General features: G+C 42.9%; 2 protein-coding genes across 2 annotated transcripts in view; one reads left to right on the top strand and one right to left on the bottom strand.

Moving 5' to 3' along the window:
• MPP1 (MAGUK p55 scaffold protein 1) overlaps nt 1–27,294 on the top strand; it is an 894,076-nt gene that overhangs the window by 817,566 nt on the left and 49,216 nt on the right. The window lies entirely within an intron of this gene.
• On the bottom strand, nt 17,151–17,751 carry LOC309560072 (death domain-containing protein CRADD-like). Its single transcript, XM_082263592.1, has one exon. It carries the CDS (start codon nt 17,746–17,748, stop codon nt 17,155–17,157), a length of 594 nt encoding a protein of 197 aa, XP_082119718.1. The 5' UTR covers nt 17,749–17,751; the 3' UTR covers nt 17,151–17,154.

Here is a 27,294-nt window from a genome sequence, read left to right as displayed (position 1 = left end):
TGCAAAGTGTTCATGATGTTAGCTGATCATGTTAGACACCATGAACAGAAGCCTGGCTCTAGTATCACGCTGCTAAAATCCAGCAGTGCAGCCGCCATGTTTTAAAGTGTATGTCCGGGCAAAAGTTTAAAGAAAAAAAAAAAAAGGATACTTCTATGCAATGATTTCCCATGTAATATCCCTTTAAAATGTTACAGAAAAATATCTAATCATCTGCCAGAAATCCAGTGAGCGCCTAACTTCCTGTAATGAGCTGACAACGCTGCCTCTGCTGCACTGAAATTCTAAGCTGTGTTGTCACCCCTGCCCAGTTCTCCTTGGTCATAGTACATATTCATTTTTTTTATTTATTTCCTTGTTTTTTTGTGGGGGGCTTTTTGTTTTTGACTTTATTTTTTTTTCTCAATTCTTTGTTTGTTTTTTTTTTTTTTTTTAGCTATTTTTGTTTTTCTTTAATTTGGTTGTGTTTTTTTTTTTTTCTATTACTTTTTGTTTTCAATTTTTTTGTTGATTTTTTTTTTTTTTTTGGTTATAGGGGTTTTTTGTTAATTTTCTTGGGAAGTTTTTTTTTTTTTTTTTTTTTTTTTTTTTTTTGTTTAAGAGCCGGTTCACACTGGGGCAACTTGTCAGGCAACCTGGTCACCTGACAAGTCGCCGCGGGTTGCCTGCCATAGATTAGTACAGGACCCGTTCTAATAGGAGCGACACAAGTCGCTCCGACTTAGAAAAAGGGTCCTGAGCTACTTTGGGGCGACCTGAAGCGACCTGCATTGACTTCAATGATATGAAGTCCGTGCATGCCGCTCCGAGGTCGAGGTGCGAGCATTGCACCGCGACTTCACAGGTCGCCCCGGGAAGTCGGGTCGCCTGTATATGAACGGGCTCTTAATGTTTATTTTGTTTTCTATTTATTTATTTTTTGTTTGTTTTGTTATGGTTGTTTGTTTTGTGCTTGGTTTTCTATTATTTAGTTTTTTTGTTTTAATTTTGTTTTGTTTTTGCTTGCTTTGGATTTCGGTGCAGTAAAGGCAGCAGTGCTGTCAGCTTGTTGGATTTCTGGTAGTATCAACTGGTATTTCACTTTTTCATTTTTTTCTGTTGATTTTTGTTTTTTGCTTTTTGTTTTTTATTGCTTTTTTGTTTTTTTGTTTTTTTTTTTGCTTTTGTTTTGTTTTTTGGGGGATTTTGAGATTTTGTTTTTTATTATTTTTTTTTGTTTTTTACTTTTTAATAATAAAAATAAACAAAACCTCAAAATCCCCAAAAAAAACAGAAGCAAAAAAAACCCCAAAATCAACGAAAAAATAAGTGAAATGCCTGTTGATTCTACCACAAGTCCAAGGAGCTGACAGCACTGCTGCATTTACTGCAATGAAATTCAAAGCAAGCAAAAAAAAAAAGAACACAAAAGTAAAAAAAAAAAAAAAACAATTTTTGTTTTTCTTTTTTGTGTTCTACTTTTTATTTTCTTCTTTGTTTTGTTTTTTTGCTTGCTTGGAATTTAATTGCAGTATAGGCAGCAGTGCTGTCAGCTCCTTGGACTTGTGGTAGAATCAACAGGTATTTCACTTTTTTTTTTTTTTTTTTTGCTTTTGTTTTTGGGGGGATTTTGAGGTTTGGTTTATTTTTATTGTTTTTTCATTTTGTTTGTTTTTTTTTTTTTTACTTTTGTGTTTTTTTACTTTTTTTTTTTTTTTATTTTAATTTTTTTTTTTTTTTTGCTTGCTTGGAATTTCATTGCAGTAAATGCAGCAGTGCTGTCAGCTCATTGGATTTCTGGTAAGATCAACCGGTATTTTACTGTATTTACAGCATTGTTATAGATTGCATTTTTTTTTTTTTTTTGCTCAGACATGCGCTCTAAGTAAAAGAACTTAAAGGTTTCAAGAAAAGCATTTGGCTTTCCCGCTTGTTGTCTAAACTACCTAGGGGTGTATTAAAAAAAAAAAAAAAATAATAATAATAATATCAAGAGCTCATGAAACTGTGTATATACAATACGTTTTATGTGACTGGTGGAAACATTGGATGTTGTCAGGCTATTTTCTCTCCAGGTCAAATGTCATTCATTCATAAAAAAATAGAGCAGCTTGGGAAAATCCTGCGCTATGGCCACTGGATGAAGATGGCAGTCACAGTAAATATTTATTTCTTATAAGTAGCTTCATCAAGCAGCCATAATGAAGGACATTCAACCTGGAGAGAAAATAGCGAAATAACCGATTAACTCCCCCCCCTGCACAGAATGAATTAATGAATGAATGCGCAGTTTCACATGTGAATAGGCTATAAAAACACCCCATAGTGTCAGTGTATTGTAAAGTACAGCTATTATTGTTGCACTTTAAAATATATATACTGTACATTGCAGTGTATTATGTTTATCATTTTATCCTTCGCTAGGAAGAAAAGCCGAATCACTTGATAAAAGCAATGGTGGTCAGAGATTGTAGACTTTGCACTGTTATTATTGTACAAGTATAAAGAGTTTAATTTAAATGACGATATATAGGATACTAAATAATGTTCCATTGGATGATTCTTTTAGAGGGAATCTTTTGTTTTCAGTTAGTAGGCGTTTTAAATTATTATGTTCTTCCTAAAGTTATATTTGATTAAGACTTTGACATTTTACATGTTTTCTGTGTTATATTGTTATGATTGTACTTCATATTTAGATTTGTAGAGGCTCCGACTGGTGGCTACTAGTCTGCAAATAAAAAGTAGCAGCCACAGTGTGACTTTGGTCACCACGAGATAACGGACGGCAACAACAGAGCAGTAAAGGCCAGTTGATGATCTACTGACCGGGAGACATGGCTTCTGTATGTCATAGGGAAATACAGTTGCCTGAGCATGTCTGGGCAAAATAAAAAATAAAATTAAGTATATAAATGTAAACAAAAGTAAAATTCAAAATGTGTGTGTGTGTGTGTGTGTGTAAAATATATATATATATCTGTGTTAAAAAAAATCTGTATCTAAAAAAGAAATAAATATATATTATGTATGTGTGTGTGTATATGTGTATATATATATATATATATATATATACATACATACACATATATATATATATAATAATGTGTATGTATTTTACCCCCTTCCTTTTTTGCGATTTTTTTTTTTTTTTTTTTTTTTTACTGCGTGACTTTAACGGACAATTGCGCGGTCGTGCGATGCTGTACCTAAACGAATTTGGCGTCCTTTTTTTCCACAAACAGAGCTTTCTTTTGGTGGTATTTGATCACCTGTGCGATTTTTTTTTTTTTTTTTTTTTTTGTTTTTTTTTTTGTTTTTTTTTTTTGATCATGCGCTATAAACAAAAAAAGAGCGTAAATTTTGCAAAAATATTTTTCACATTTTTTTTATATGAAATTCCCAAAAAAAAATGTAAAAATCAAAATTTTTTTAACATTTTCGGCCAATTTGTTTCATGCTACATATGTTTGGTAAAAAGAAAAACCCAAAAAGCGTATTTTGATTGGTTTGCGCAAAAGTTATCGCGTTTACTAACTAAGGGAAAGATTTTTGTCATTTTTGTTGTTTTTTTTTTTGTTTTTTTAACGAGTAATGGCGGCGATCTGCGATTTTTTTTTTTTTGTTTTTTTTGTTTTTTTTGCGTGACTGCAACATTGCGGCGGACAGAGCGGACCCTTGACTGACATTTTTGACACTTTTGGGGTTACCAGTGACATTACTACAGTAATCAGTGCTATACATATGCACGGTTACTGTAAAAATGACACTGGCAGGGAAGGGGTTAACTGTATTGGAGAGGGAGGGGTTAAGTGGGTCCTAGGGGCGTGGTTCTAACTGTGATTGGACATGGCTGCTACTGTAAAAACAGAGATCAACGGTCCTACATAGTAGAACCGTCTTATCTCCATTTTTACACAGGGGAGAATGACAGGCGGCTTGTTTACATCAGCCGCCTGCCTTTCTCCCTCTCTACCGACGATCGCAGTGTGACTGTCGGACATCGGGTCCGCCGGTCACACGCACGGACTCCTTAGTGAATGAGCCGGGGCGGGCACTCGCCCGCTATTGGCTCACAAGCCGGTGACAGGCTAGTGACGTATATATACGTCACTTTGCCTGGCCGGAGCTGACCGCCGCAGTATATGTACTTGTGGCGGTTGGCAAGCGGTTAATATAGATATATATATATTTTTTTTTTTTTGTCCAGACATGCTCAGGCGTCTGTGGATATTTCTGGCAAATTATTAGGTATATTTCTGCACTTTCAGCATTTTTTGGGAGGATTTTGACGCAGCAGAGACAGCGTTGTCAGCGCCCTACAGGAGGTTAGGAGCTCACTGGATTGCTGGCAGATTCGCATGTCATTTTTTGCTGCATTTGTTTAGTTTGCCTAGGTATTTTTCTGTACTTGGGGAAATGTGCGTGTATTATATTTTTTAATTTCTATTTTGCCCAGACATACACTATAACAAATTGTGTATAGACATTTCAAAGTTTTACGCACCCAATCAGATTTACTGTATATTATGGTGATTTCATTCACATGTGTAACTAAACTTTAAAAAAGGTTCCCTTGTAAACCGTTTTTATTATGCCTGGAAACAATAATATAGTTTTGAAAATTGTATTTTATTATTTCATTTTTTTATTTTATTTTTTTAATTAACAGACATAGTTTAATTATTCTGTATTATAGGCTGTCACATAGGAGTCTATTTAAAGGCGTCCTTTACTTTTTAAAACAGCCTGAACATATATAATGGTGATCGAACGATATTGTTTTTTTTATTACCGATATTTTGGTCATCGCATATCGGTATTGGCCAATATTTTCGTACATTTAAAAAAAAAAAAAAAATTATATAAATATATATATAATTTTTTTTTTCCCCTCCTCTGCACTTCAAAGCATTCAAAACGCCAAGTTTGGCTGTTTTGAATGCTGTCTTTTTTGGAATCTGCCACCAGACAGTACCCGGAAGTGATGTCATGACATCACTTCCGGGTTTTTACATGGAGACCCAATCAGAGCCGAATGCGGCTTTGATCGGGTGTTCGGCGGCCGTGCAGGCTGGTTGCCCAGGTCTCTTAGTGGGACGGGAGACCCGGGCGAGCCGCGGAAGGCGGCGGAGGGACTTCCCCTCCCGCTCCTTGTAATGACAGCCGAGCGGCTTCTCAGCCACATCATTTGTCATTACAAGACAGCCGACCATCGGCTATGGACGCCGGTACCGGGGTGATGCCTCTAGCTGCAGACATCACTCTGGTACAAGCACTTTCCCGAAATATTAGCAATATCGGTAACCTCCGGGGCCGAATTCGATATATCGGAGAAAGTGCATATCGGCCCCCGATAATCGATCAGTCCCTAATGTATAACAATGATTAAATACAAAGAAGGTTTAGCTTGGGTTTGAAGAAATACATGTAGCTTCTCATCTTTTACTGGTATGGTCTGGTTAATGTGTTGGGATCTATACTGGTATGGACTGGTTAATGTGTTGGGATCTATACGGTATGGACTGGGTAATGTGTTGGTATCTATACTGGTATGGACTGGTTAATGTGTTGGGATCTATACTGGTATGGACTGGGTAATGTGTTGGGATCTATACGGGTATGGACTGGGTAATGTGTTGGGATCTATACGGGTATGGACTGGGTAATGTGTTGGGATCTATACGGGTATGGACTGGGTAATGTGTTGGGATCTATACGGGTATGGACTGGGTAATGTGTTGGGATCTATACGGGTATGGACTGGGTAGTGTGTTGGGATCTATACGGGTATGGACTGGGTAGTGTGTTGGGATCTATACTGGTATGGACTGGTTAATGTGTTGGGATCTATACGGTATGGACTGGGTAATGTGTTGGGATCTATACTGGTATGGACTGGTTAATGTGTTGGGATCTATACGGGTATGGACTGGGTAATGTGTTGGGATCTATACGGGTATGGACTGGGTAATGTGTTGGGATCTATACGGGTATGGACTGGGTAATGTGTTGGGATCTATACGGGTATGGACTGGGTAATGTGTTGGGATCTATACGGGTATGGACTGGGTAGTGTGTTGGGATCTATACGGGTATGGACTGGGTAGTGTGTTGGGATCTATACTGGTATGGACTGGGTAATGTGTTGGGATCTATACGGGTATGGACTGGGTAATGTGTTGGGATCTATACGGGTATGGACTGGGTAATGTGTTGGGATCTATACGGGTATGGACTGGGTAGTGTGTTGGGATCTATACTGGTATGGACTGGGTAATGTGTTGGGATCTATACTGGTATGGACTGGGTAGTGTGTTGGGATCTATACTGGTATGGACTGGGTAATGTGTTGGGATCTATACTGGTATGGACTGGGTAATGTGTTGGGATCTATACGGGTATGGACTGGGTAATGTGTTGGGATCTATACGGGTATGGACTGGGTAGTGTGTTGGGATCTATACTGGTATGGACTGGGTAATGTGTTGGGATCTATACTGGTATGGACTGGGTAATGTGTTGGGATCTCTACTGGTATGGACTGGGTAGTGTGTTGGGATCTCTACTGGTATGGACTGGGTAGTGTGTTGGGATCTCTACTGGTATGGACTGGGTAATGTGTTGGGATCTCTACTGGTATGGACTGGGTAATGTGTTGGGATCTCTACTGGTATGGACTGGGTAATGTGTTGGGATCTCTACTGGTATGGACTGGGTAATGTGTTGGGATCTCTACTGGTATGGACTGGGTAATGTGTTGGGATCTCTACTGGTATGGACTGGGTAATGTGTTGGGAACTAAAGGATGCCACATCATTTAATTAGAAAATAAAATGATCACCCTACAGAGGGCTGAATTCAAAGACACCCCAAAAATCAAAGTAAAAAAATGATGCAACAGGCTAGTCAAGTTTGCTGAAATTTCATTACAGGAACTCAGAATGGCCCTCAGTAGTTTGTATGGCCCCCCCACATGCTTGTATGTATGCCTGGCAACGTCGGGGCATGCTCCTACTAAGACGACGGATGGTGTCCTGGGGGTATTTCCTCCCAGATCTGGGCCAGGGCATCACTAAGCTCCTGAACAGACTGAGGTGCAACCTGGCAGTGTCGGATGGACCGATACATAATGTCCCAGAGGTGTTCTATTGGATTTAGGTCAGGCGAGCGTGGGGGCCATTCAATGGTATCAATTCCTTCATTCCCCAGGAACTGGATGCATACTCTCACCACATGAGGCCAGACAATGCCCGGCCTCATGTGGTGAGAGTATGCAGCCAGTGTGCGATGCGGGAACAGGCTGCGGATTCGCAGCCTTCCCGCATCGCATAAGTGTGAACCGGACCTGAGATCTGATGTGTTTTCAAATTATTCCTTTAATTTTTTTTTTTTAGCAGTGTGTAACGCATCTATAAAATCTGAGTTTCACTTTTTGAATTGAATTACTGAAATAAATTCCCTTTTTGATTTATATTCTCATTTTATGAGATGCACCTGTATAGCACTGAATAAATAGATTAAGTGCAGGTTTGCCTGGAGGGAGCTGTATGGGGGGGACACACTCGACACCCAACAAGAGCATAATGACATCTAGAGGCATCGTGTGTCTCCACGCCAGACTCGGCCAGCACGCTGTGCATACATGTGGCAACCACCCCAATCTATAACTAGCCTTTGCAGTAAGATGCACATGGAAGGGCAATGCACAACACAAACAAAAAAAAATATTTCCCAGCACACTTACCAGCTAGCCTGCAACAAAATCAAATAGACAGTTTGTGTTAAAAACAGAGGTTTTAGTTGCACACATTTGCCCACCACACTCTCCAGGTCAAAGGTATTCCCACCAACCTCACTCCAGGATCGCCAAATAGCGCCCCCCCCCAAGATTTATTAGCATCATGTGTAATCTGCATGCTTAGCTCAAAACCTCCTGAACCCCCCCCCCCCTCCAAGAAAATTTCCCCTTCCTTACACAAATTCTCTACCCCACAAATGTCTCTCCTGAGCACAAATTCCCCTACCCCATCCTAGCACAAATCCAGCTCCCCCCCACTATATTACTTTTTCTAGCACAAATCCCCCATCCTGGCACAAACCTCCCCAAATTTCCCCTCCTATAACAATTCTTACCTCCTGTTGCATCCCCAAATTCCTCCTTGCCACACAAATCCCCTCCCCTCAATCGCCTTGTACTGCCCCCCCAACCTCACATGATACCACAGTACCCAGGGCAGCCGCCTCCCCTTGTCCCGGTCCTGGTTATCTCCACCCACGTTACCACCCTCGGTCACAGGTATTCATATCAACTTTACCCTCCAGTCAAAGACATCCCCACCAACCGTACCACCCCTCATCCTCGGGTCTCCGGTATCCACACCTACCTCAACTCCCAAGTCACATGAATTTCCACCAAGCTCACAGGTATCCCCATCAACTTTAGCCCCCCCACCCCACATCACATCACATGTATTCCCACTAACCTCAACCCCTGGGGCATTGGTATCTCTCTAACCTCAATCTCTAGGTCAATGATCTCCCCTCCAATCTCACTGCCAGGTCACATGTATATCCACTCACCTACCTTCCCCCCAGGTCACAGGTATCTCCACTCACCTACCTTCCCCCCAGGTCACAGGTATCTCCACTCACCTACCTCCCCCCCAGGTCACATGTATCTCCACTCACCTACCTTCCCCCCAGGTCACATGTATCTCCACTCACCTACCTTCCCCCCAGGTCACATGTATCTCCACTCACCTACCTTCCCCCCAGGTCACATGTATCTCCACTCACCTACCTTCCCCCCAGGTCACATGTATCTCCACTCACCTACCTTCCCCCCAGGTCACATGTATCTCCACTCACCTACCTTCCCCCCAGGTCACATGTATCTCCACTCACCTACCTTCCCCCCCAGGTCACAGGTATCTCCACTCACCTACCTTCCCCCCAGGTCACAGGTATCTCCACTCACCTACCTTCCCCCCAGGTCACATGTATCTCCACTCACCTACCTTCCCCCCAGGTCACAGGTATCTCCACTCACCTACCTTCCCCCCAGGTCACAGGTATCTCCACTCACCTACCTTCCCCCCAGGTCACATGTATCTCCACTCACCTACCTTCCCCCCAGGTCACATGTATCTCCACTCACCTACCTTCCCCACAGGTCACAGGTATCTCCACTCACCTACCTTCCCCCCAGGTCACAGGTATCTCCACTCACCTACCTTCCCCCCAGGTCACAGGTATCTCCACTCACCTACCTTCCCCCCCAGGTCACAGGTATCTCCACTCACCTACCTTCCCCCCAGGTCACAGGTATCTCCACTCACCTACCTTCCCCCCAGGTCACAGGTATCTCCACTCACCTACCTTCCCCCCAGGTCACAGGTATCTCCACTCACCTACCTTCCCCCCAGGTCACATGTATCTCCACTCACCTACCTTCCCCCCAGGTCACAGGTATCTCCACTCACCTACCTTCCCCCCAGGTCACAGGTATCTCCACTCACCTACCTTCCCCCCAGGTCACAGGTATCTCCACTCACCTAACTTCCCCCCCAGGTCACAGGTATCTCCACTCACCTAACTTCCCCCCCAGGTCACAGGTATCTCCACTCACCTACCTTCCCCCCAGGTCACAGGTATCTCCACTCACCTACCTTCCCCCCAGGTCACAGGTATCTCCACTCACCTACCTTCCCCCCAGGTCACAGGTATCTCCACTCACCTACCTTCCCCCCAGGTCACATGTATCTCCACTCACCTACCTTCCCCCCAGGTCACAGGTATCTCCACTCACCTACCTTCCCCCCAGGTCACAGGTATCCTCATTAACTAGACTCTCTGAATACTGGATAAAGAGAAAAATATACAAATAAAGTTTGCTGTCATAAAATAAGCTAAAATCCCAAAGGAAGGGTATATAAGAATGTGTAGTGCATAAAATCATAAAATGATGTGCCCCAATTCATATACATATCAGATTCCTGAATATAACAACATCGTATAACCAAAGTGCAAACAGGTGAAAATAAATATGCAAAACTTAAAACAATGAAAAAAAGTTCCAGGTGGATACCAAAGAATATCCGTGATCCAAAAACAGTTCAAATAATGTGATAATGAAAAGATTTCAATTATCTCCATTGTCCTTATCCTAACTCCCCACCAACCTCATCCCCCAGGTCACAGGTATTCCCACCAAGCTCACCTCCAGATCACATGTATCCCCACCAACCTCACCACCCGGGTCATGGGTATCCCCACAAACTCACTCCCCAGGTCACAGATATCCTCACTGAGCTTAGCACCCAGGTAAGGTATCTCCACTATTCATACCACCCCAGTCACAGGTATCCCCACTATCCCTTGGGTCACAGTTATTCTAACTGAACTCAGCCCTGGGTCATAGGTTTTGCCACCAACTCTACCAACCTCACCCCCCAGGTCAAAGGTATACCTACCAACTTTATTCCACACGTCATAGGTATCCTCGCCAACCTCAGCCCTGGGGTCACAGGTATTCTCACCTACCTTACTCCCCAGGTCACCGATATTCCCACTAAACTTACCTCCCAGGTCACAGGTATCTCCACCTCACAGGGATACCTGTGACTAACCTCACCTACCCCCTGGGGTATAGGTATCCCCACCAGCCTTACCCCCTACATCACATGTATCCCCACCAGCCTTACCCCCTACATCACATGTATCCCCACCAACCTTACCATCCATGTCACATGTATCCCCACCAACCTTACCCTCCATGTCACATGTATTCCCACCAACCTCACACCCAGGTCACAGGTATACCCATCAACCCTACCCCCACATGACATATATCCCCACCAACCTTACCCCCCCCCCCCCATGTCACATGTATCCCTACTAACATCACCCCTCAGGTTACAGGTAGCCCTACCAATGTTACCTCCCAGCTTACCACATGGGTCACAGGTATCCCCAACCATCTCAGCCCCCGGGTCACAGGTATCCCCACCAACCTCAGCCCCTGCGCCACAAGAATTCCCACAAAGCTCACCTCCAGGTCACATGTATCCCCACCAACCTTACCTCACAGGTCACAGGTTTTCCCCACCTTCCAGGATTACCTGTGACTAACCTAATCCCCTGGGTCACAGGTAATCCCACCGGGCTAACCTCCCGGGTCACAGCTATACCCACCAACCTTACCACCACGTCACATGTACCTTACCACCCTCACCCCGGGTCACGGGGATACCCACCACCCTTACCTCCACGTCACATGTACCTTACCAACCTAACCCCCTGGGTCACCGGTATACCCACTAACCTTATCCCCTACATCACATGTATTCCCACCAACCTCACCCTCCACGTCACATGTACCTTACCAACCTAACCCCCTGGGTCACAGGTATACCCACTAACCTTATCCCCTACATCACATGTATTCCCACCAACCTCACCCTCCACGTCACATGTACCTTACCAACCTAACCCCCCAGGTCACAGGTATACCCACCAACCTTATCCCCCATGTCACATGTAACCCCATCAACCTTACCCCCTCGGGTCACATGTATCCACACCACCCTTACACCCTGAGTCACTGGTATCCCCACCAAACTCACCCCTCAGATCACAAGTACCCCTACCAACTCCACCCCTCAGTTCAAAGGTATCCGCACTAGCTTTAACCTTGGGTCACAGGCATCTCCTGGTTAACCGCATGCATCCCTACCAACCCCAACCCACACACACCGTCACACATACTCTACCCTGCCAAATAATAGTATATTGCATGATAAAGTAAATATAGACACCATAGTTACTGGTAAGTAAATATTATATACAAACAATCCTTTAGCGCAGGGCTTCCCAAACTTTTTTGGGCCGAGACCCACTTCTGAATACAGTTATTTTTCGGGACCCACTTGCAGCCATTTTCACGTCATAGTGCCCCTTTACACATCGCAGCGTCCCATTACACTGTAGCCATTTTCACGTCATAGTGCCCCTTTACACATCGCAGTGTTATAATAGTGCGGTATGACTTAACTGGTTCCTGACCGCCCGTCGCAGTTTTTATTTGTAAATGACTTTACTATTGCTTTAGGCCTGGTTCACATGTATGTGGGTTGGCGGCCCACATTTGCACAGGCATAGCAGCAGACTAATTTGAATGGGCTGCTATGACCTCGTCTTCCGCAGAAAAAAGGTACATGCAGCATTTTAAAAAATGCAGTGGCCGTGAAATCAATCCTGCTTTTGCACCATGCAACTTACCTGCAGTTCCTGCACTGGCAAGCTTTCTGCCTTCATATATGTGGGCCAAGCATTTAAAAACACAGTTTGCGTGTGCAGGAACTGCAGGTAAGTCGCATGGTGCAAAAGCAGGATTGATTTCAAGGTCACTGCATTTTTTTAAAATTCTGCATGCATCTTTTTTCAGCGGAAAACGCAGGCATAGCAGCCCATTTGTATCAATGGGCTGCTATGCCTGTGCAAATGTGTGTCGCCAACCAGGCCTAAAATAAGCCATCAAGCAGTGTCTGGACTGTGGCCTACCTGGTGACTGGTCCTGGTGCTCGGCTCCAATGCGATGCACTGCACAGCTCCACTCCCTCATACAGAACAGCGCGCACAGCAAGGGGCGGGGTCGGAGCGTCAGTGGAGCTCAAGGCCCCGCCTTCCTGCTCGTAACACAGTGCGCTGCCGATGCCTGGGCAGCTCTGGCTCAAAATCCGCCGGCGACCCTCTGAAATGCCGCTCGCGACCCACAGTTTGGGAATTCCTGCTTTTAGAGGTATAAATATCACAAACAAAGATGAACAGCAATACCAAGAAAACATTTCACAAATATTACAAAACCAATTCTAAGCGGCATATAAATCACAGCCACAGATTCACCCCATCAAAACCCAATCAAATCATCATAAACTGGATGAATTACCAACCAACAAACTTATCCAATATTCCCACTCTCCTCAGTCAGGTCTCCTTCCCCAAGTGTCTCCTCTCTGCCATTATTATACTAGTTCCTTCCATTCACTATCATTGAGGAATCTCTGATTGGTCCAAACTGAACAATCATATCTTTCTCAGAAAAATGATTGGATGGAACTCAACCCCCCTTTAACCACTTAAGCCCCAGAAGATTTTACCCCCTTCCTGACCAGGGGGTTTTTTGCGATTTTTTACTGTGTGACTTTAACGGACAATTGCGCGGTCGTGTGACGCTGTACCTAAACTAATTTCACGTCCTTTTTTTCCCACAAACAGAGCTTTCTTTTGGTGGTATTTGATCACCTGTGCGATTTTTTGATCATGCGCTATAAACAAAAAAAGAGCGTAAATTTTGCAAAAATAACAATATTTTTCACTTTTTTTATATGAAAAAAATGTAAAAATCAAAGTTTTTTAACATTTTCGGCCAATTTGTTTTATGCTACATATGTTTGGTAAAAAAAAAAAAATCGCAAAAAGCGTATTTTGATTGGTTTGCGCAAAAGTTATCGCGTTTACTAACAAAGGGAAAGATTTTTGTCATTTTTGGTGTGTTTTTTTTTTAACGCGTAATGGCGGCGATCTGCGATTTTTTTTTTTTTGCTGGACTGCGACATTGTGGCGGACAGATCGGACCCTTGACTGACATTTTTAACACTTTTGGGGGTACCAGTGACATTACTGCAGTAATCAGTGCTATACATATGCACTGTTACTGTAAAATGACACTGGCAGGGAAGGGGTTAACAGTATTGGAGAGGGAGGGGTTAAATGTGTCCCTAGGGGCGTGTTTCTAACTGTGATTGGACATGGCTACTAGTGTAAAAACAGAGATCAACGGTCCTACATAGTAGAACCGTCTGATCTCCATTTTTACACAGGGGAGAATGACAGGCGGCTTGTTTACATAAGCCGCTCCGCCTTTCTCCCGCTGTACCGACGATCGTAGTGACCGGCGGACATCGGGTCCGCCGGTCACACGCGCGGACTCCTCTGTGAACGAGCCGGGGCGCGCGCTCGCCCACTATTGGCTCAAAACCCGGTGACAGGCTAGCGACATAGATCTACGTCACTCTGCCTGGCCGGGGCTGACTGCCGCAGTAAATATACTGTGCGCAGTCGGCAAGCGGTTAATGTGATTCCCATCAGTATTTCTATCTAAATAAATCTGTTTGCTATTCTTAGTCGTGGGGTCTCTTGCATGGACCAGTTCATTAACCAATTGTCAACCGCCTACCACATATATACTACGGCAGGTTGGCTCTATTGTGTGAAATAACGTACCTGCAACAGATTCTGGGGGCGGGATCGCGCGCCGATTGGACATAGGGGGTGCCAATCAGTAGGTCCGCTGAACCGGATGTCTGCTGGCCACCTGCAATCGTTCCCAGGAAACACGGCAGATCGCCGTTCTCACAGAGGAGAAGATGGAGATCTTGTGTTGCTGTTAAGCAGAAACGCGAATCTCTTGTCTTCCCCCAGTCAGAGCATCCCCCCTAGGGACACACTTACCCCTGATGTAAACGGCTTCCCTGCCAGTGTCATTAGTACAGTGACAGTGCATTTTATTAGCACTAATCACTGTATTAGTGTCACTGGTCCCCAAAAAAGTGTCAGGTGTCCGATTGGTCCGCCGCAATGTGGCAGTCCAGCTAAAAATCGCTGATCGCTGCCATTACTAGTAAAAAAATAAAGTAAATACAAATTCCATAAATATATCCCATAGTTTGTAGACGCAATAACTTTTGGCAGACTAATCAATATACACTTATTGGGATTCTTTTTACCAAAAATATGTAGCACAATACATATTGGCCTAAAATGATGAAGAAATTTGATTTTTTTTTTTTTTTACATTTTTTTGTTAGATTTGAACACTTAACAGTCCATTACATGGACCTAGAGGCAAAACATCAATTGACACTGAGGGATTAATACGACTTCAATCCAATCACCAAAGAATGTTTATTGTTCAAGAATAGATCAGGAGTTGTGAAAGTTGTTCAGTAGAAGTCTATGGGGATCAACTGAACAGGGGGTGCCTAAAGCCATGGATGTCAGACTGAGGTAAGGATGCATCCGGGGCAGCATATGACATAACAAAAATTTGGGTAAAATTTTTATTTTTAACTTTCCCAGGAGACAGGAGGCTTTTCTTTTTAGCTGAGAAGAAGGGCCAACTTCGTATTGACGGCCATGGATTTGAAATGGGATGTCCAAAAAGTCCAATAAGGTGTGTTAGTCTATTTCTCCCACTGATACCAACAATGAGGCACTATTCCTTCTATTGACACCAATGATGGGACACTATTTCTCCCACTGACACTACTGATGGGGCACTATTCCTCCCACTGACACCAATGATGGGGCACTATTCCTCCCACTGATACCAATGATGGGGTATTTTTCCTCCCACTGACACCAACGATGGGGCACTATTCCTCCCACTGATACTAATGATGGGGCACTATTCCTCCCACTGATACTAATGATGGGGCACTATTCCTCCCACTGATACCAATGATGGGGCACTATTCCTCCCACTGATACTAATGATGGGGCACTATTCCTCCCACTGATACCAATGATGGGGCACTATTCCTCCCACTGATACTAATGATGGGGCACTATTCCTCCCACTGATACCAATGATGGGGCACTATTCCTCCCACTGATACTAATGATGGGGCACTATTCCTCCCACTGATACCAATGATGGGGCACTATTCCTCCCACTGATACCAATGACGGGGCACTATTCCTCCCACTGATACTAATGATGGGGCACTATTCCTTCCACTGATACCAATGATGGGGCACTATTCCTCTCACTGATACCAATGATGGGGTACTATTCCTCTCACTGATACCAATGATGGGGCACTATTCCTCCCACTGATACCAATGACGGGGCACTATTCCTCCCACTGATACTAATGATGGGGCACTATTCCTTCCACTGATACCAATGATGGGGCACTATTCCTCCCACTGATACCTATGATGGGGCACTATTCCTCCCACTGATACCAATGATGGGGTATTTTTCCTCCCACTGACACCAACGATGGGGCACTATTCCTCCCACTGATACTAATGATGGGGCACTATTCCTCCCACTGATACTAATGATGGGGCACTATTCCTTCCACTGATACCAATGATGGGGCACTATTCCTCTCACTGATACCAATGATGGGGCACTATTCCTCTCACTGATACCAATGATGGGGCACTATTCCTCCCACTGATACCAATGATGGGGGGCACTATTCCTCCCACTGATACCAATGATGGGGGGCACTATTCCTCCCACTGATACCAATGATGGGGTACTTTTCCTCCCACTGATACCAATGATGGGGGGCACTATTCCTCCCACTGATACCAATGATGGGGTATTTTTCCTCCCACTGACACCAACGATGGGGCACTATTCCTCCCACTGACACCAATGATGGGGGGCACTATTCCTCCCACTGATACCAATGATGGGGTATTTTTCCTCCCACTGACACCAATGATGGGGCACTATTCCTCCCACTGATACCAATGATGGGGTACTTTTCCTCCCACTGACACCAATGACGGGGGGCACTATTCCTCCCACTGACACCAACAATGAGGCCCTATTCCTTCTATTGACATCAATGACGGGGCACTACTTCTCTCACGGACACCAACATTTACTTTGTTCCGTTTTGGACAGTTGATTACATGGACCTAGAGGCAAAACATCAATTGACACTGAGGGATCAATATGACTTCAATCCAATCACCAAAGAATGTTTCTTATTCAAGAATAGATAAGGAGTTTTGAAAGTTGTTCAACAGAAGTCTATGGGGATCAACTGAACAGGGGGTGCCTGAAGAAAGTAAGATTGCATCTGGAAGTGCTAAAAGGTTCCTGCAAGCCATGGATGTCAGACTGAGGTAAGGATGCATCAGGGGCAGTAAATGACATAACTAACAAAAATGTGGGTAAAATTTTTATTTTTAACCTTCCCAGGAGACAGGAGGCTTTTCTTTTTAGCTGGGAAGAAGGGCCAACTTCTTATTGACGGCCATGGCTTTGAAAAGGGATGTCCAAACATTCTAATAAGGTGTGATTGATGGTCTGGTGACTACAAAGTGTCCTAAGCGAAGCACAGCTGAAGTTGCACATGGGGAACGTCATTGTAAAATAAGTTTTATTTCTGAAGGATCCATCTCAGCAGCTTCCAAAGCTTCCCACAGACGTTGGATGGTGGCCTTGCGTCCCATGTGTTGCTTCCATTTCACCAGTCCCTCCAAGACCTGTGAGTGCAGGTTGCATGGATGTTCTACTTTACACCTGTACAGGTCGCTTTGGTCTAGTCCTAGGTGACTTAGAACCTGCTCCCATTCCGATCCCAGTTTTCCCGCCAGACGGTTCAGTTGCCGGTCGTTGGGACAGTTCTGTAGGACATTGGCAGGCAAGGCTGAAGACTTGCTCTCGGATACAGGAGGGATCTTTAGACATTGCTGCTTTAAATTCTCCTGGACCCATGGGAATTCGGTCAACGAGTCCAGGAAGATGTCAAAGGCCTTGGGCCCCCGAGTGGGCAGGATGTCCAAGAGCTTCATGGCTCTTCTCTGACTGGTGACCTGTCCACATATGTCCTCCAATTGTTCACGGGTGATGATGCCTTCCTGGTACAGATACTGGGGAACCAGCCCGTCCGCTACGGCATGGGAACACAAATCAAGACGAAGGCTCTTGAGGAGCTCCTTGTGTTTAGAATCCATCGTTCACCTGGGTAATAGGGACATCAATAGGGAATTTATTACAATACAATATACAGGTCTATCTATACGAAACTTTAGAGCCTCATTCACACTCGAAGCCGAACTTGCAGGTATACAAAAAATAATGCAGCTCTGTATTCATTATTACATCAATAAAATTATTATTTTTTAACCACTTAAGCCCCTGAAGATTTTACCCCCTTCCTGACCAGGGCCTATTTTGCGATTCGGCACTGCGTGATTTTAACGGACAATTGCGCGGTCGTGCGACGCTGCACCTAAACGAATTTCACGTCCTTTTTTTCCCACAAACAGAGCTTTCTTTTGGTGGTATTTGATCACCTGTGCGATTTTTTGATCATGCACTATAAACAAAAAAAGAGCAACAATTTTGCAAAAATAACAATATTTTTCACATTTTTTATATGAAATTCCCCCCAAAAAAAAGTAAAAATCAAAATTTTTTAACATTTTCAGCCAATTTGTTTTATGCTACATATGTTTGGTAAAAAAAAAATTGCAAAAAGCGTATTTTGATTGGTTTGCGCAAAAGTTATCGGGTTTACTAACAAAGGGAAAGATTTTTGTCATTTTTGTTCTTTTTTTTTAACGCGTAATGGCGGCGATCTGCAATTTTTTTTTTTTTGCGGTACTGCGACATTGCGGCGGACAGATCGGACCCTTGACTGACATTTTTGACACTTTTGGGGGTACCAGTGACATTTCTACAGTAATCAGTGCTATACATATGCACTGTTACTGTAAAATTACACTGGCAGTGAAGGGGTTAACTTTTTTTAGAGGGAGGGGCTGTGTGTGTCCCTAGGGGCGTGATTCTAACTGTGATTGGCTGTGGCTTGAGGTGTAGGAACAGTGATCAACGGTCCTACATAGTAGAACCGTGTGATCACCATTCCTAAACAGGGGAGAATGACAGGCGGCTTGTTTACATCAGCCGCCTGCCTTCTTCCCTCTGCACCGACGATTGCCGAGTGACCGGTGGACGATCGGGTCCGCTGGTCACAGGCGCACGGGGGGGGGGGGGGGGTCCGTGACCACTCGGGAGCGCGCGCTCGCTCCCTAGACCCTCACAGGCTAGCGACTTAGTACTACGTCGCTCTGCCTGTGAGGGGCTGACCGCCGCACGACTATTTACTGCGGCGGTCAGCCCCTCACAGGCAGAGCGACGTAGTACTAAGTCGCTAGCCTGTGAGGGTCTAGGGAGCGAGCGCGCGCCCCCGGAGGCGCGGTCCCGAGTGGTCACGGCAAGTGGTTAAGCTGAACTCTAAGTCAATATAAAAAAATAAAATAAAAAACACTGTTTTGCATTTATTACATTTTTGATGTAGCTAGTGCAAGTTCCCTGAATTCATTTTATTAGGTTTATTTTTTGCCATCTGTGTTCCCCATTGAGGAGATTTCCCTTCACTTCCTGTCCCAAAGCCAAAACAGGAAGTTAAAGGAAATCCCTCCAAAGTGGAAGAATCCCTGGTTGTCTCCAGAATTAGCGCCCCCCAATGGAAGAATTTCCTGGGGAAGAACTCAAAATTTGGAATGTTCTTTCACTTTTTGCAAATTTTGCCTTTAGTTACACTTTATTAATTTAAATGACAAATGAATTTAGCTGAAAGCTTTTTCACTCCTCCCCAGTGAGATGACTTAGAATGGATTGCCCATAGGTGGGGTGTGAGGGTATTCACCGTCACTGGAGGTCAGGAGCAGATACTTAATGGTTTGCATTGCTTCAGCACTAGGAGCGTCCGTCAATGGAGGTGTCCGGTCGGGGTGTCGGTTGATCCGTTCCATTGGGTGCTGAGATGTAATATTTGGATTGTAAGCTCTTAGGACCCTCTCAACCCTCTTGTTTTAACAGCTTCCCCTCCGCCCCCTTGCCCGCCGCACATTTACTGCAGCAGGCTGGCTCTCCTGCGCGAACCAACGTAGTTCTACGTCGGTTGCGTGCGTGGTGCCAGGGTGGGGCGAGCGCGCGCCTCGGGCGGCGGGCTCCAACCCCCACTTGGCAGCGGGGATGCCGATCCATGGGGCCGTCACCCGCAATTGCTGCCGGGCACCCGCGATCGTCCCCCCCTGAGAGAGAAGGACAGTCAACTGTAGTTAACACAGCTGACCATTCTTCTCTCTGGAATGATCATAGAGTGCCTATGATCCTTCTATATAGGTTCACATGTCTCTATGATCATTTCACAAGTCCCTCCCCTATACAGTTAGAAAACACCCTCTAGGCCCACACCTGATCCTTTGATCACCACTGTGTTAACCCCTTCCCTGCCAGTGTCATTATTACAGTAACAGTGCATATTTTTAGCACTGATTACTGTAGTAATGTCACTGGTTCCCCCCAAAAGTGTCAAAAATGTCAGATAGGGGTCCGATCTGTCCGCCGCAATGTCGCAGTCCCGCTAAAAATCGCCGCCATTACTAATAAAATAAATAAATAAAAATTACAAATCTTTCCCCAAATTTGTAGATGCGCAAATCGATCAATATACACTTATTGGGATTTTTTTAACAAAAAATATGTAGCAGAATACAAATTGGCCTAAAAGAATAAAAAATATTTAGATTTTTAAAATTTGTTTTTTTTTTTTTGGGGGGGGGGGGGGGGATGTTATATAGCATAATGTAAAAAATAGTGTTTTTTTATTTTCAAAAATTTTGCTCTTTTTTGTTTAAAGTACAAAAAAAAAAAAAAAATCGCACAGGTGATCAAATACCACCAAAAAGAAGCTCTGTTTGTGGGGAAAAAAGGACATCAATTTTATTTGGGTACATCGGCGCACGACCGTGCAATTGTCCGTTAAATTAACGCAGTGCCAAATTGCAAAAAATGGCCTGGTCATTAAGGGGGAAAATCCTTCCTGTCCAGAACTGGTTAAAGCGGAGTTCCGGCCACAAAATCTACACAGTCGATTTTGGGCCATTCGCTTGCTATAGCTCACCTGAAAAAGAAATGGATAGTTAGGATTTTTTTTTTTTTACTTACCTTGTAATTGCAGAAAAAAAATACTCACCTTCCTTCCACTTCCTCCCTCGGCCGCACGGCCCGCGCCGTCACTTCCTGGCTTGCAATGATTCCTGGGAGCTGAACGTCATCGCTCCCAGAATGCGCCTTCACCGGCCCCACTCGTCACTTCCGGTGCAACGCCGCATTCCCTGCTAAACAGATTCTGGGCATTCCCAGAATCTGTGGAGGAATGTGACGACGCACCGGAAGTGACGGTGGGGCCAATGCAGGCGCATTCTGGGAGAAGAGGACACGGAGGAGGACACAGAAGAGGATCGCGCCGGCTTCAGCTGCCCACAACAGAGATGGCAACGCTGGAGAAGAAATTTTAAAAGTGAGTATTTCTTCTTGCAGGTAAGTGCGAACCGGGACAGATCAGAGGTAGCCATTGTGGAATGTACTAGCCCTGACTGTCCCGGGGGTATTTTTAGTGAAATTTTTTTTTTTGTGGCCGGAACTCCGCTTTAAATCATATTGTAAGACCCCGTTCACACTGGGGCGACCAGGTCGCCGTAGGTCGCCTGCCATAGGGAAGCTGTGGACCCGTTCTAATAGGAGCGACACAAGTCGCTCCGACTTAGAAAAAGGGTCCGGAGCTTCTTTTGGGGGCGACCTGCATAGACCTGTGAGGTCGCCCCGGCAAGTCGGATCGCCCCAGTGTGAACGGGGTCTGACTGTAACGTGTTTTTTATTTTGTAAAGCACTGAGCAAACCATTGGTGTTATAAATCTTGTATAATAACAATAATAATAATAATGAAAATAATGATAAGTTAAACAAAAAAATAAATGAAAACAATAATATTTATATTAATAATAATATTATAATTATTATTAATTAAAAAAATAATATTAATGAAAATACTAATACTACCAATAATATTAATAATAATATGAATAAAAACAATAATTTTGTAATAATATTAATAATAATATTGATAAAAATAATATTAATGAAAATACTACTTCTACTACTAATAATAATAACATTAATGAAAACAATATAATGTATATTATTATTATTATTATTATTATTGAAAATACTATTACTACTAATAAAATAATAATCATTATCTGATCATGCCAGGCATGCAGACTAAATGACAGCTTCCTGCATAATGAACTGTCTTGAGCCCCCATCTATATGTAAACTGTTGGTGCTATATAAATCCTGTATATAAATAATAATAATAATATTAATAAAAAATAATATTCATAGTAATACTAATATTATTGCTACTACTACGACTACTAATAATATGATAATACCATTAATAAAAACAATAATATCTATAATACCAACAATAATCATAATAATAATAAATGAACAACAATAATAATAATAATAATAATAATAATAAAATAATAATCATCATCATCTGATCACTCCAGGTGTGCAGACTAAATGACAGCTTCCTGCATAATGAACTGTCTGAGCCCCCCCCCCCCCCCCATCTAAGTGTAAACTGTTGGTGCTATATAAATCCTGTATAATAATAATAATAATAATAGGATAATAACATTAATGAAAATAATATTTATAGTAATACTAACATCAATGCTATGACTACTAATAATATGATAATGAAATTAATAAAAACAATAATATCTAAAATAAAAACAATTATAATAATAAATTAACAATATTAATAGAATAATAATCATCATCTGATCACTCCAGGTGTGCAGACTAAATGACAGCTTCCTGCATAATGAACTGTCTGAGCCCCCCCCCCCCCCCCCCCATCTAAGTGTAAACTGTTGGTACTATATAAAACCTGTATAATAATAAAAATAAGATAATAACATTAAGGAAAATATTATTTATAGTAATGCTAATATTAATGCTACTACTATGACTATTAATAATATGATAATGACATTAATAAAAATAATAATATCTAAAATAACAACAATTATAATAATAAATTAACAATAATAATAAAATAATATTGATAGTGATATGATAATAACATTAATAAAAAACAATCTCTATCCAAAAACAACAACAATAATAATATTAATAATAATAAACAATAATAATAAAATTATAATCATTCATCATCTGATCACTCCAGGTATGAAGACTAAATGACCGCTTCCTGCATAATGAACTGTCTGAGCTCCCATCTAAGTGTAAACTGTTGGTGCTATATAAATCCTGTATAATAATAATAATAATAGGATAATAACATAAATGAAAATATACATTTTCACTATTAGGTATGATTGCAATATATAGTGACTTGCCTTATTTCAGTTCACGGAATGTATATGACTGGGGGTAATGGGGGAATTTATCTAATATGTATTTTGTTTTTTGTTTTTTTTTTGTGAGATTATATATGTATGTTGATAAAATTAATAAAAGATTTAAATAAAAAAAAAAAATGAAAATATACTAATTTATAGTGATATGATAATAACATTAATAAAAACAATCTCTATCCTAACAACAACAGTAATATATTAATAATAATAATAGGATAATAACATAAATACTAATATTTATAGTGATATGATAACATTAATAAAAACAATCTCTATCCTAACAACAACAATAATAATATTAATAATAATAAACGATAATAATAAAATAATAATCATCATTATCTGATCACTCCAGGTGTGCAGACTGAATGACAGCTGCATAATGAACTGTCTGAGCTCCCATCTAAGCACAGAGATTGGATGGGAATGTGTATGGGAATAGCCGTATATCCCGGAATTTACAGAATCACGTCACACACATGTCAGGAATACACCGTACCGACCTTCCTGCGCTCTCCCGGTGTTCCGTGAAAAATCCATACCCGTGAGAAAACCATACCCTCGTCACTTCCGGTTCCGCTACGGAGGGTATGGATTTCTCACGGTAGTTAAACTTGCGGCGCTTACATTAAAACAGCTCATCTGAAACGTAAATCATCTCCGCTCTTCGCCCTGTCACTGCCCTCATCTCCGGTAATAAATATAAAAGCGGATCACGGAGCCGCGATCGCCGTCACATTTACATCACATACACCCGTCACCGCTTTTATATTTATTACCGGAGATGAGGGCAGTGACAGGGCGAAGAGCGGAGATGATTTACGTTTCAGATGAGCTGTTTTAATGTAAGCGCCGCAAGTTTTACATTAGACACAGTGCCGTGAGAATTTCATGCCCACCGAGCATGCGCACTTGTCTAATTCTTTAATGTTCAATCACGTATCCGGGGCTCTGAGCATGCGCACTGCTGCGCTGCTCAGCTGTTTCAGCCCGGAAGTGACGAGGGTATGGTTTCTCCACGGGGTATGGTTTTTTAACGTTACACCGGTGTTTTTGGCTTTTGCTTACTTCCTGTCACCCAGGGAGCGCTGCAAAGGGCAATGGGTCATGTGATCAGAACAGAGTCGGCCATCTTTAATACTGGCACTGTGAAAAGGGTGCACCCTGGGTCCTCCCTGAATAGGAGAGCTCACTAGAGCCAAACATATTCAGTAGATACTCTGCAGACGTCTGTCTTCCAGTAGTGCAGAGGAGAAATACCAACAAACAATAACATTGTCCTTTCTATCAGCTACTTGTCAGTATTTATAAGGAAAGCGATGAACGGGTTTCATGAAGTTGTTGCACCAGGTTAAGGAAATGCCTTAAACTGACCATAGACTATACAATCTGATTGTATAATCTCTGCACAATTTCCTTACAGTGTAAATATACTAAAAAACAAACAAAATGTAATATACTGCTGAATACAATTCTTAGATGTGGTGTCTGCATTAGCTTTTATTATATCACATAGGGGATTTTTTGTTCCCATGATATAAAGTTTTACTAAAAAATAAAAAAAAAGTGTAAAAATATATTATTGCCCCCAAGCGCTGAGATATTAAAGTCTCTTTTTTGGGTAAAAATAACAAACATGTTACACTTCCCTCCTCTGTGCAGTTGGTTTTGCAAAGAGCAGCCCGGATCCTCCTCTTCTTGGGTCCCTCCCTCCAGCCGAGTGCCCCCACAGAGAGAAACTTGCTATGGGGGCACTCGAGCCGAGCCGCTGCTCTGTGTGTCCATTCAGATATGGCGCTGCAGTTTGGCCCGTCTCCTCATTGGCTCACTGGCTTTGATTGACAACAGTGGGAGCCAATGATGTTACTGACTTTGATTGACAGCAGTGGTGTAATGGTGCCCGCCACTATGTCTCAGCCAATGAGGAGGGAGAGTCCTGGACAGCTGAGTCTCTCGTGCAACATCGCTGGATCTAGAGGGGCTCAGGTAAGTATTAGGGGGGCTGAGGGAGGCTGCTGCACACAGAAGGTTTTTTATCTTAATGTATAGAATGCTTTAAGATAAAAAACTTCTGCCTTTACAACCACTTTAACAGCCCCCCCCCCTCAAAAAAAAAAAATGTTGAGCCCCCCACCACCACATACACTCACGTATGAGGGGGGAGCTCTGCGGGGACTCGGTCGGAGTTCAGGCTGAAGTTGCCGCTCACACTTATCTCAGGGATGGTATGGAGGATGTGCGGTCATAGAGAGGTCTTTCTTCATTTCAACCCATTGACACCAACTATGGGGGCCAGTACTGCACTCCCTGACACCACTGTTAGGGGGCTATTATTGCATCTACTGACAGCAATGATGGGAGTTATTGTTGGACTCATTGACAGCAATTCTGGGGGTTATTATTGCACACATTTACACCAGTGTTGGGGTTATTATTGTACTAATTGACACCAATGCTGGGGGGTAATTATTTCATCCACTTATGCCAGTGTAGGGGGTTATTTTGGCACTCTTTGACACCAGTGCTGGGGGTCCACTGACACCAATGTTGGAAGGTTTGTATTGCATCCCCTGAGACTAATGCTGGGGGTTATTATTGTGTTCAATTACACCAAAGTTGGGGGTTATTATTGTACTAATTGACACCAATGCTGGGGGGTAATTATTTCATCCACTTATGCCAGTGTAGGGGGTTATTTTGGCACTCTTTGACACCAGTGCTGGGGGTCCACTGACACCAATGTAGGGAGTTTTTATTGCATCCCCTGAGACCAATGCTGGGGGTTATTATTGTGTTCAATGACACCAAAGCTGGGGGTTATTATTGCTTCCAATGGTACCAATGAAGGGAGTTATTATTGCGTTCAATTACACCAAAGCTGGGGGTTATTATTGCTTCCAATGGTACCAATGATGGGAGTTATTATTGCGTTCAATTACACCAAAGCTGGGGGTTATTATTGCTTCCAATGGTACCAATGATGGGAGTTAATATTGCACTCAATGACACTAATGCTGGGGGTTATTATTGTATCCATTGACACCAATGTTGGGGGTTCAAATGCAGCAACTTCAAATGCAGCAAGACCAACAATTTTGGACGTAAGGGGGGCAAACATGCACTGCTATTGTTGGGGCTGCACTCGAGGCCCTCTATAATTTTCCAGTTGACCACCACTGCCCATGAAGCTGGAAATCACTGTAGTAGGCACTGCTAATCCAGTGATCTTCTCTAGTTTCCGGGTCCTGTGCCGAGTGGATGCCCTGCTACATTGTGAACACAGGACTCTGGTCACATGTCCGGGGCGCCATTTAGAGATCACCACCTTGTCCATTTAGAGAAAAATTTGCATGCATTGAGAAAATGCCAAGCATTCTCCTGTGTTCACAATGCAGCAGAGCAACTGCTCGGCACAAAACCCGAAAGCTAGTGCAGATCATTGGAGTAGGGGTTTCCAGCTTCTAGAGGGATTGCACACGTATAGTATATGTTGTACTGTACATGGTTGGTCGGAGCTGGAACAATGTAACTCTGTGACTGTAACTTTTAGCATGCTGCTCCTTAGATGAACAATATTTTCGCCATTGATGTTGGCTACATCATGCTGTTTTTATGCAGCTTTTGGGCCCACTTGAGTGCTCTGGTATGATCCAAATTCTTTGGGGGGATACACACTATATAGAGTAGTACCACCTCTACTCTCTACCTTTTTGCCCCAGAAGAACTCTTTTTAATAATTATCAGATCATGGGGAACTCCTTTAAAAAACCAATTCAATGGAGGAGGTCAGTAAAATAAATAAATAAAATAAAATATCTCTCACTTTTATGGTCAATGGGACAAATGCTTCTCATTACATTGGTTGTCGCAAGGCCACCCTTTCAGATCATTGGTGTCATGCTGGTGGTGCTGCCAAGGGGTGTTGGGCTCCAAAACTAAGTAGGCACCATCAGATGGGAGGTAAATCAAGCAGAGGTCAAGGAACCCCTAGAACCTCTGGAGGAACCCTAAGGATCCATGGAACCCTAGTTGAGAATGGCTTGTCTAGAGATAAGACCATATCACCAAAAGAGAGGAGGAGGCAAAAGGATAAAGAGGAGGAGGAAGAAGACGCCCATCACGTGGAGGAACGACCTCAACAGTGTAATAGAACAATGATCCATCTAAGATGTATGGACCTCAAAAAGTCATACATTGGAATATAGGAACCAATCTCCCAATACCAATATCCAAAAAATGATGGGTCATTTA

Source organism: Pelophylax lessonae, assembly GCF_965119305.1.
Source record: "Pelophylax lessonae genome assembly, chromosome: 7".
NCBI lineage: Eukaryota > Metazoa > Chordata > Amphibia > Anura > Ranidae > Pelophylax > Pelophylax lessonae.
This window is presented reverse-complemented; position numbering and strand designations above follow the sequence as displayed.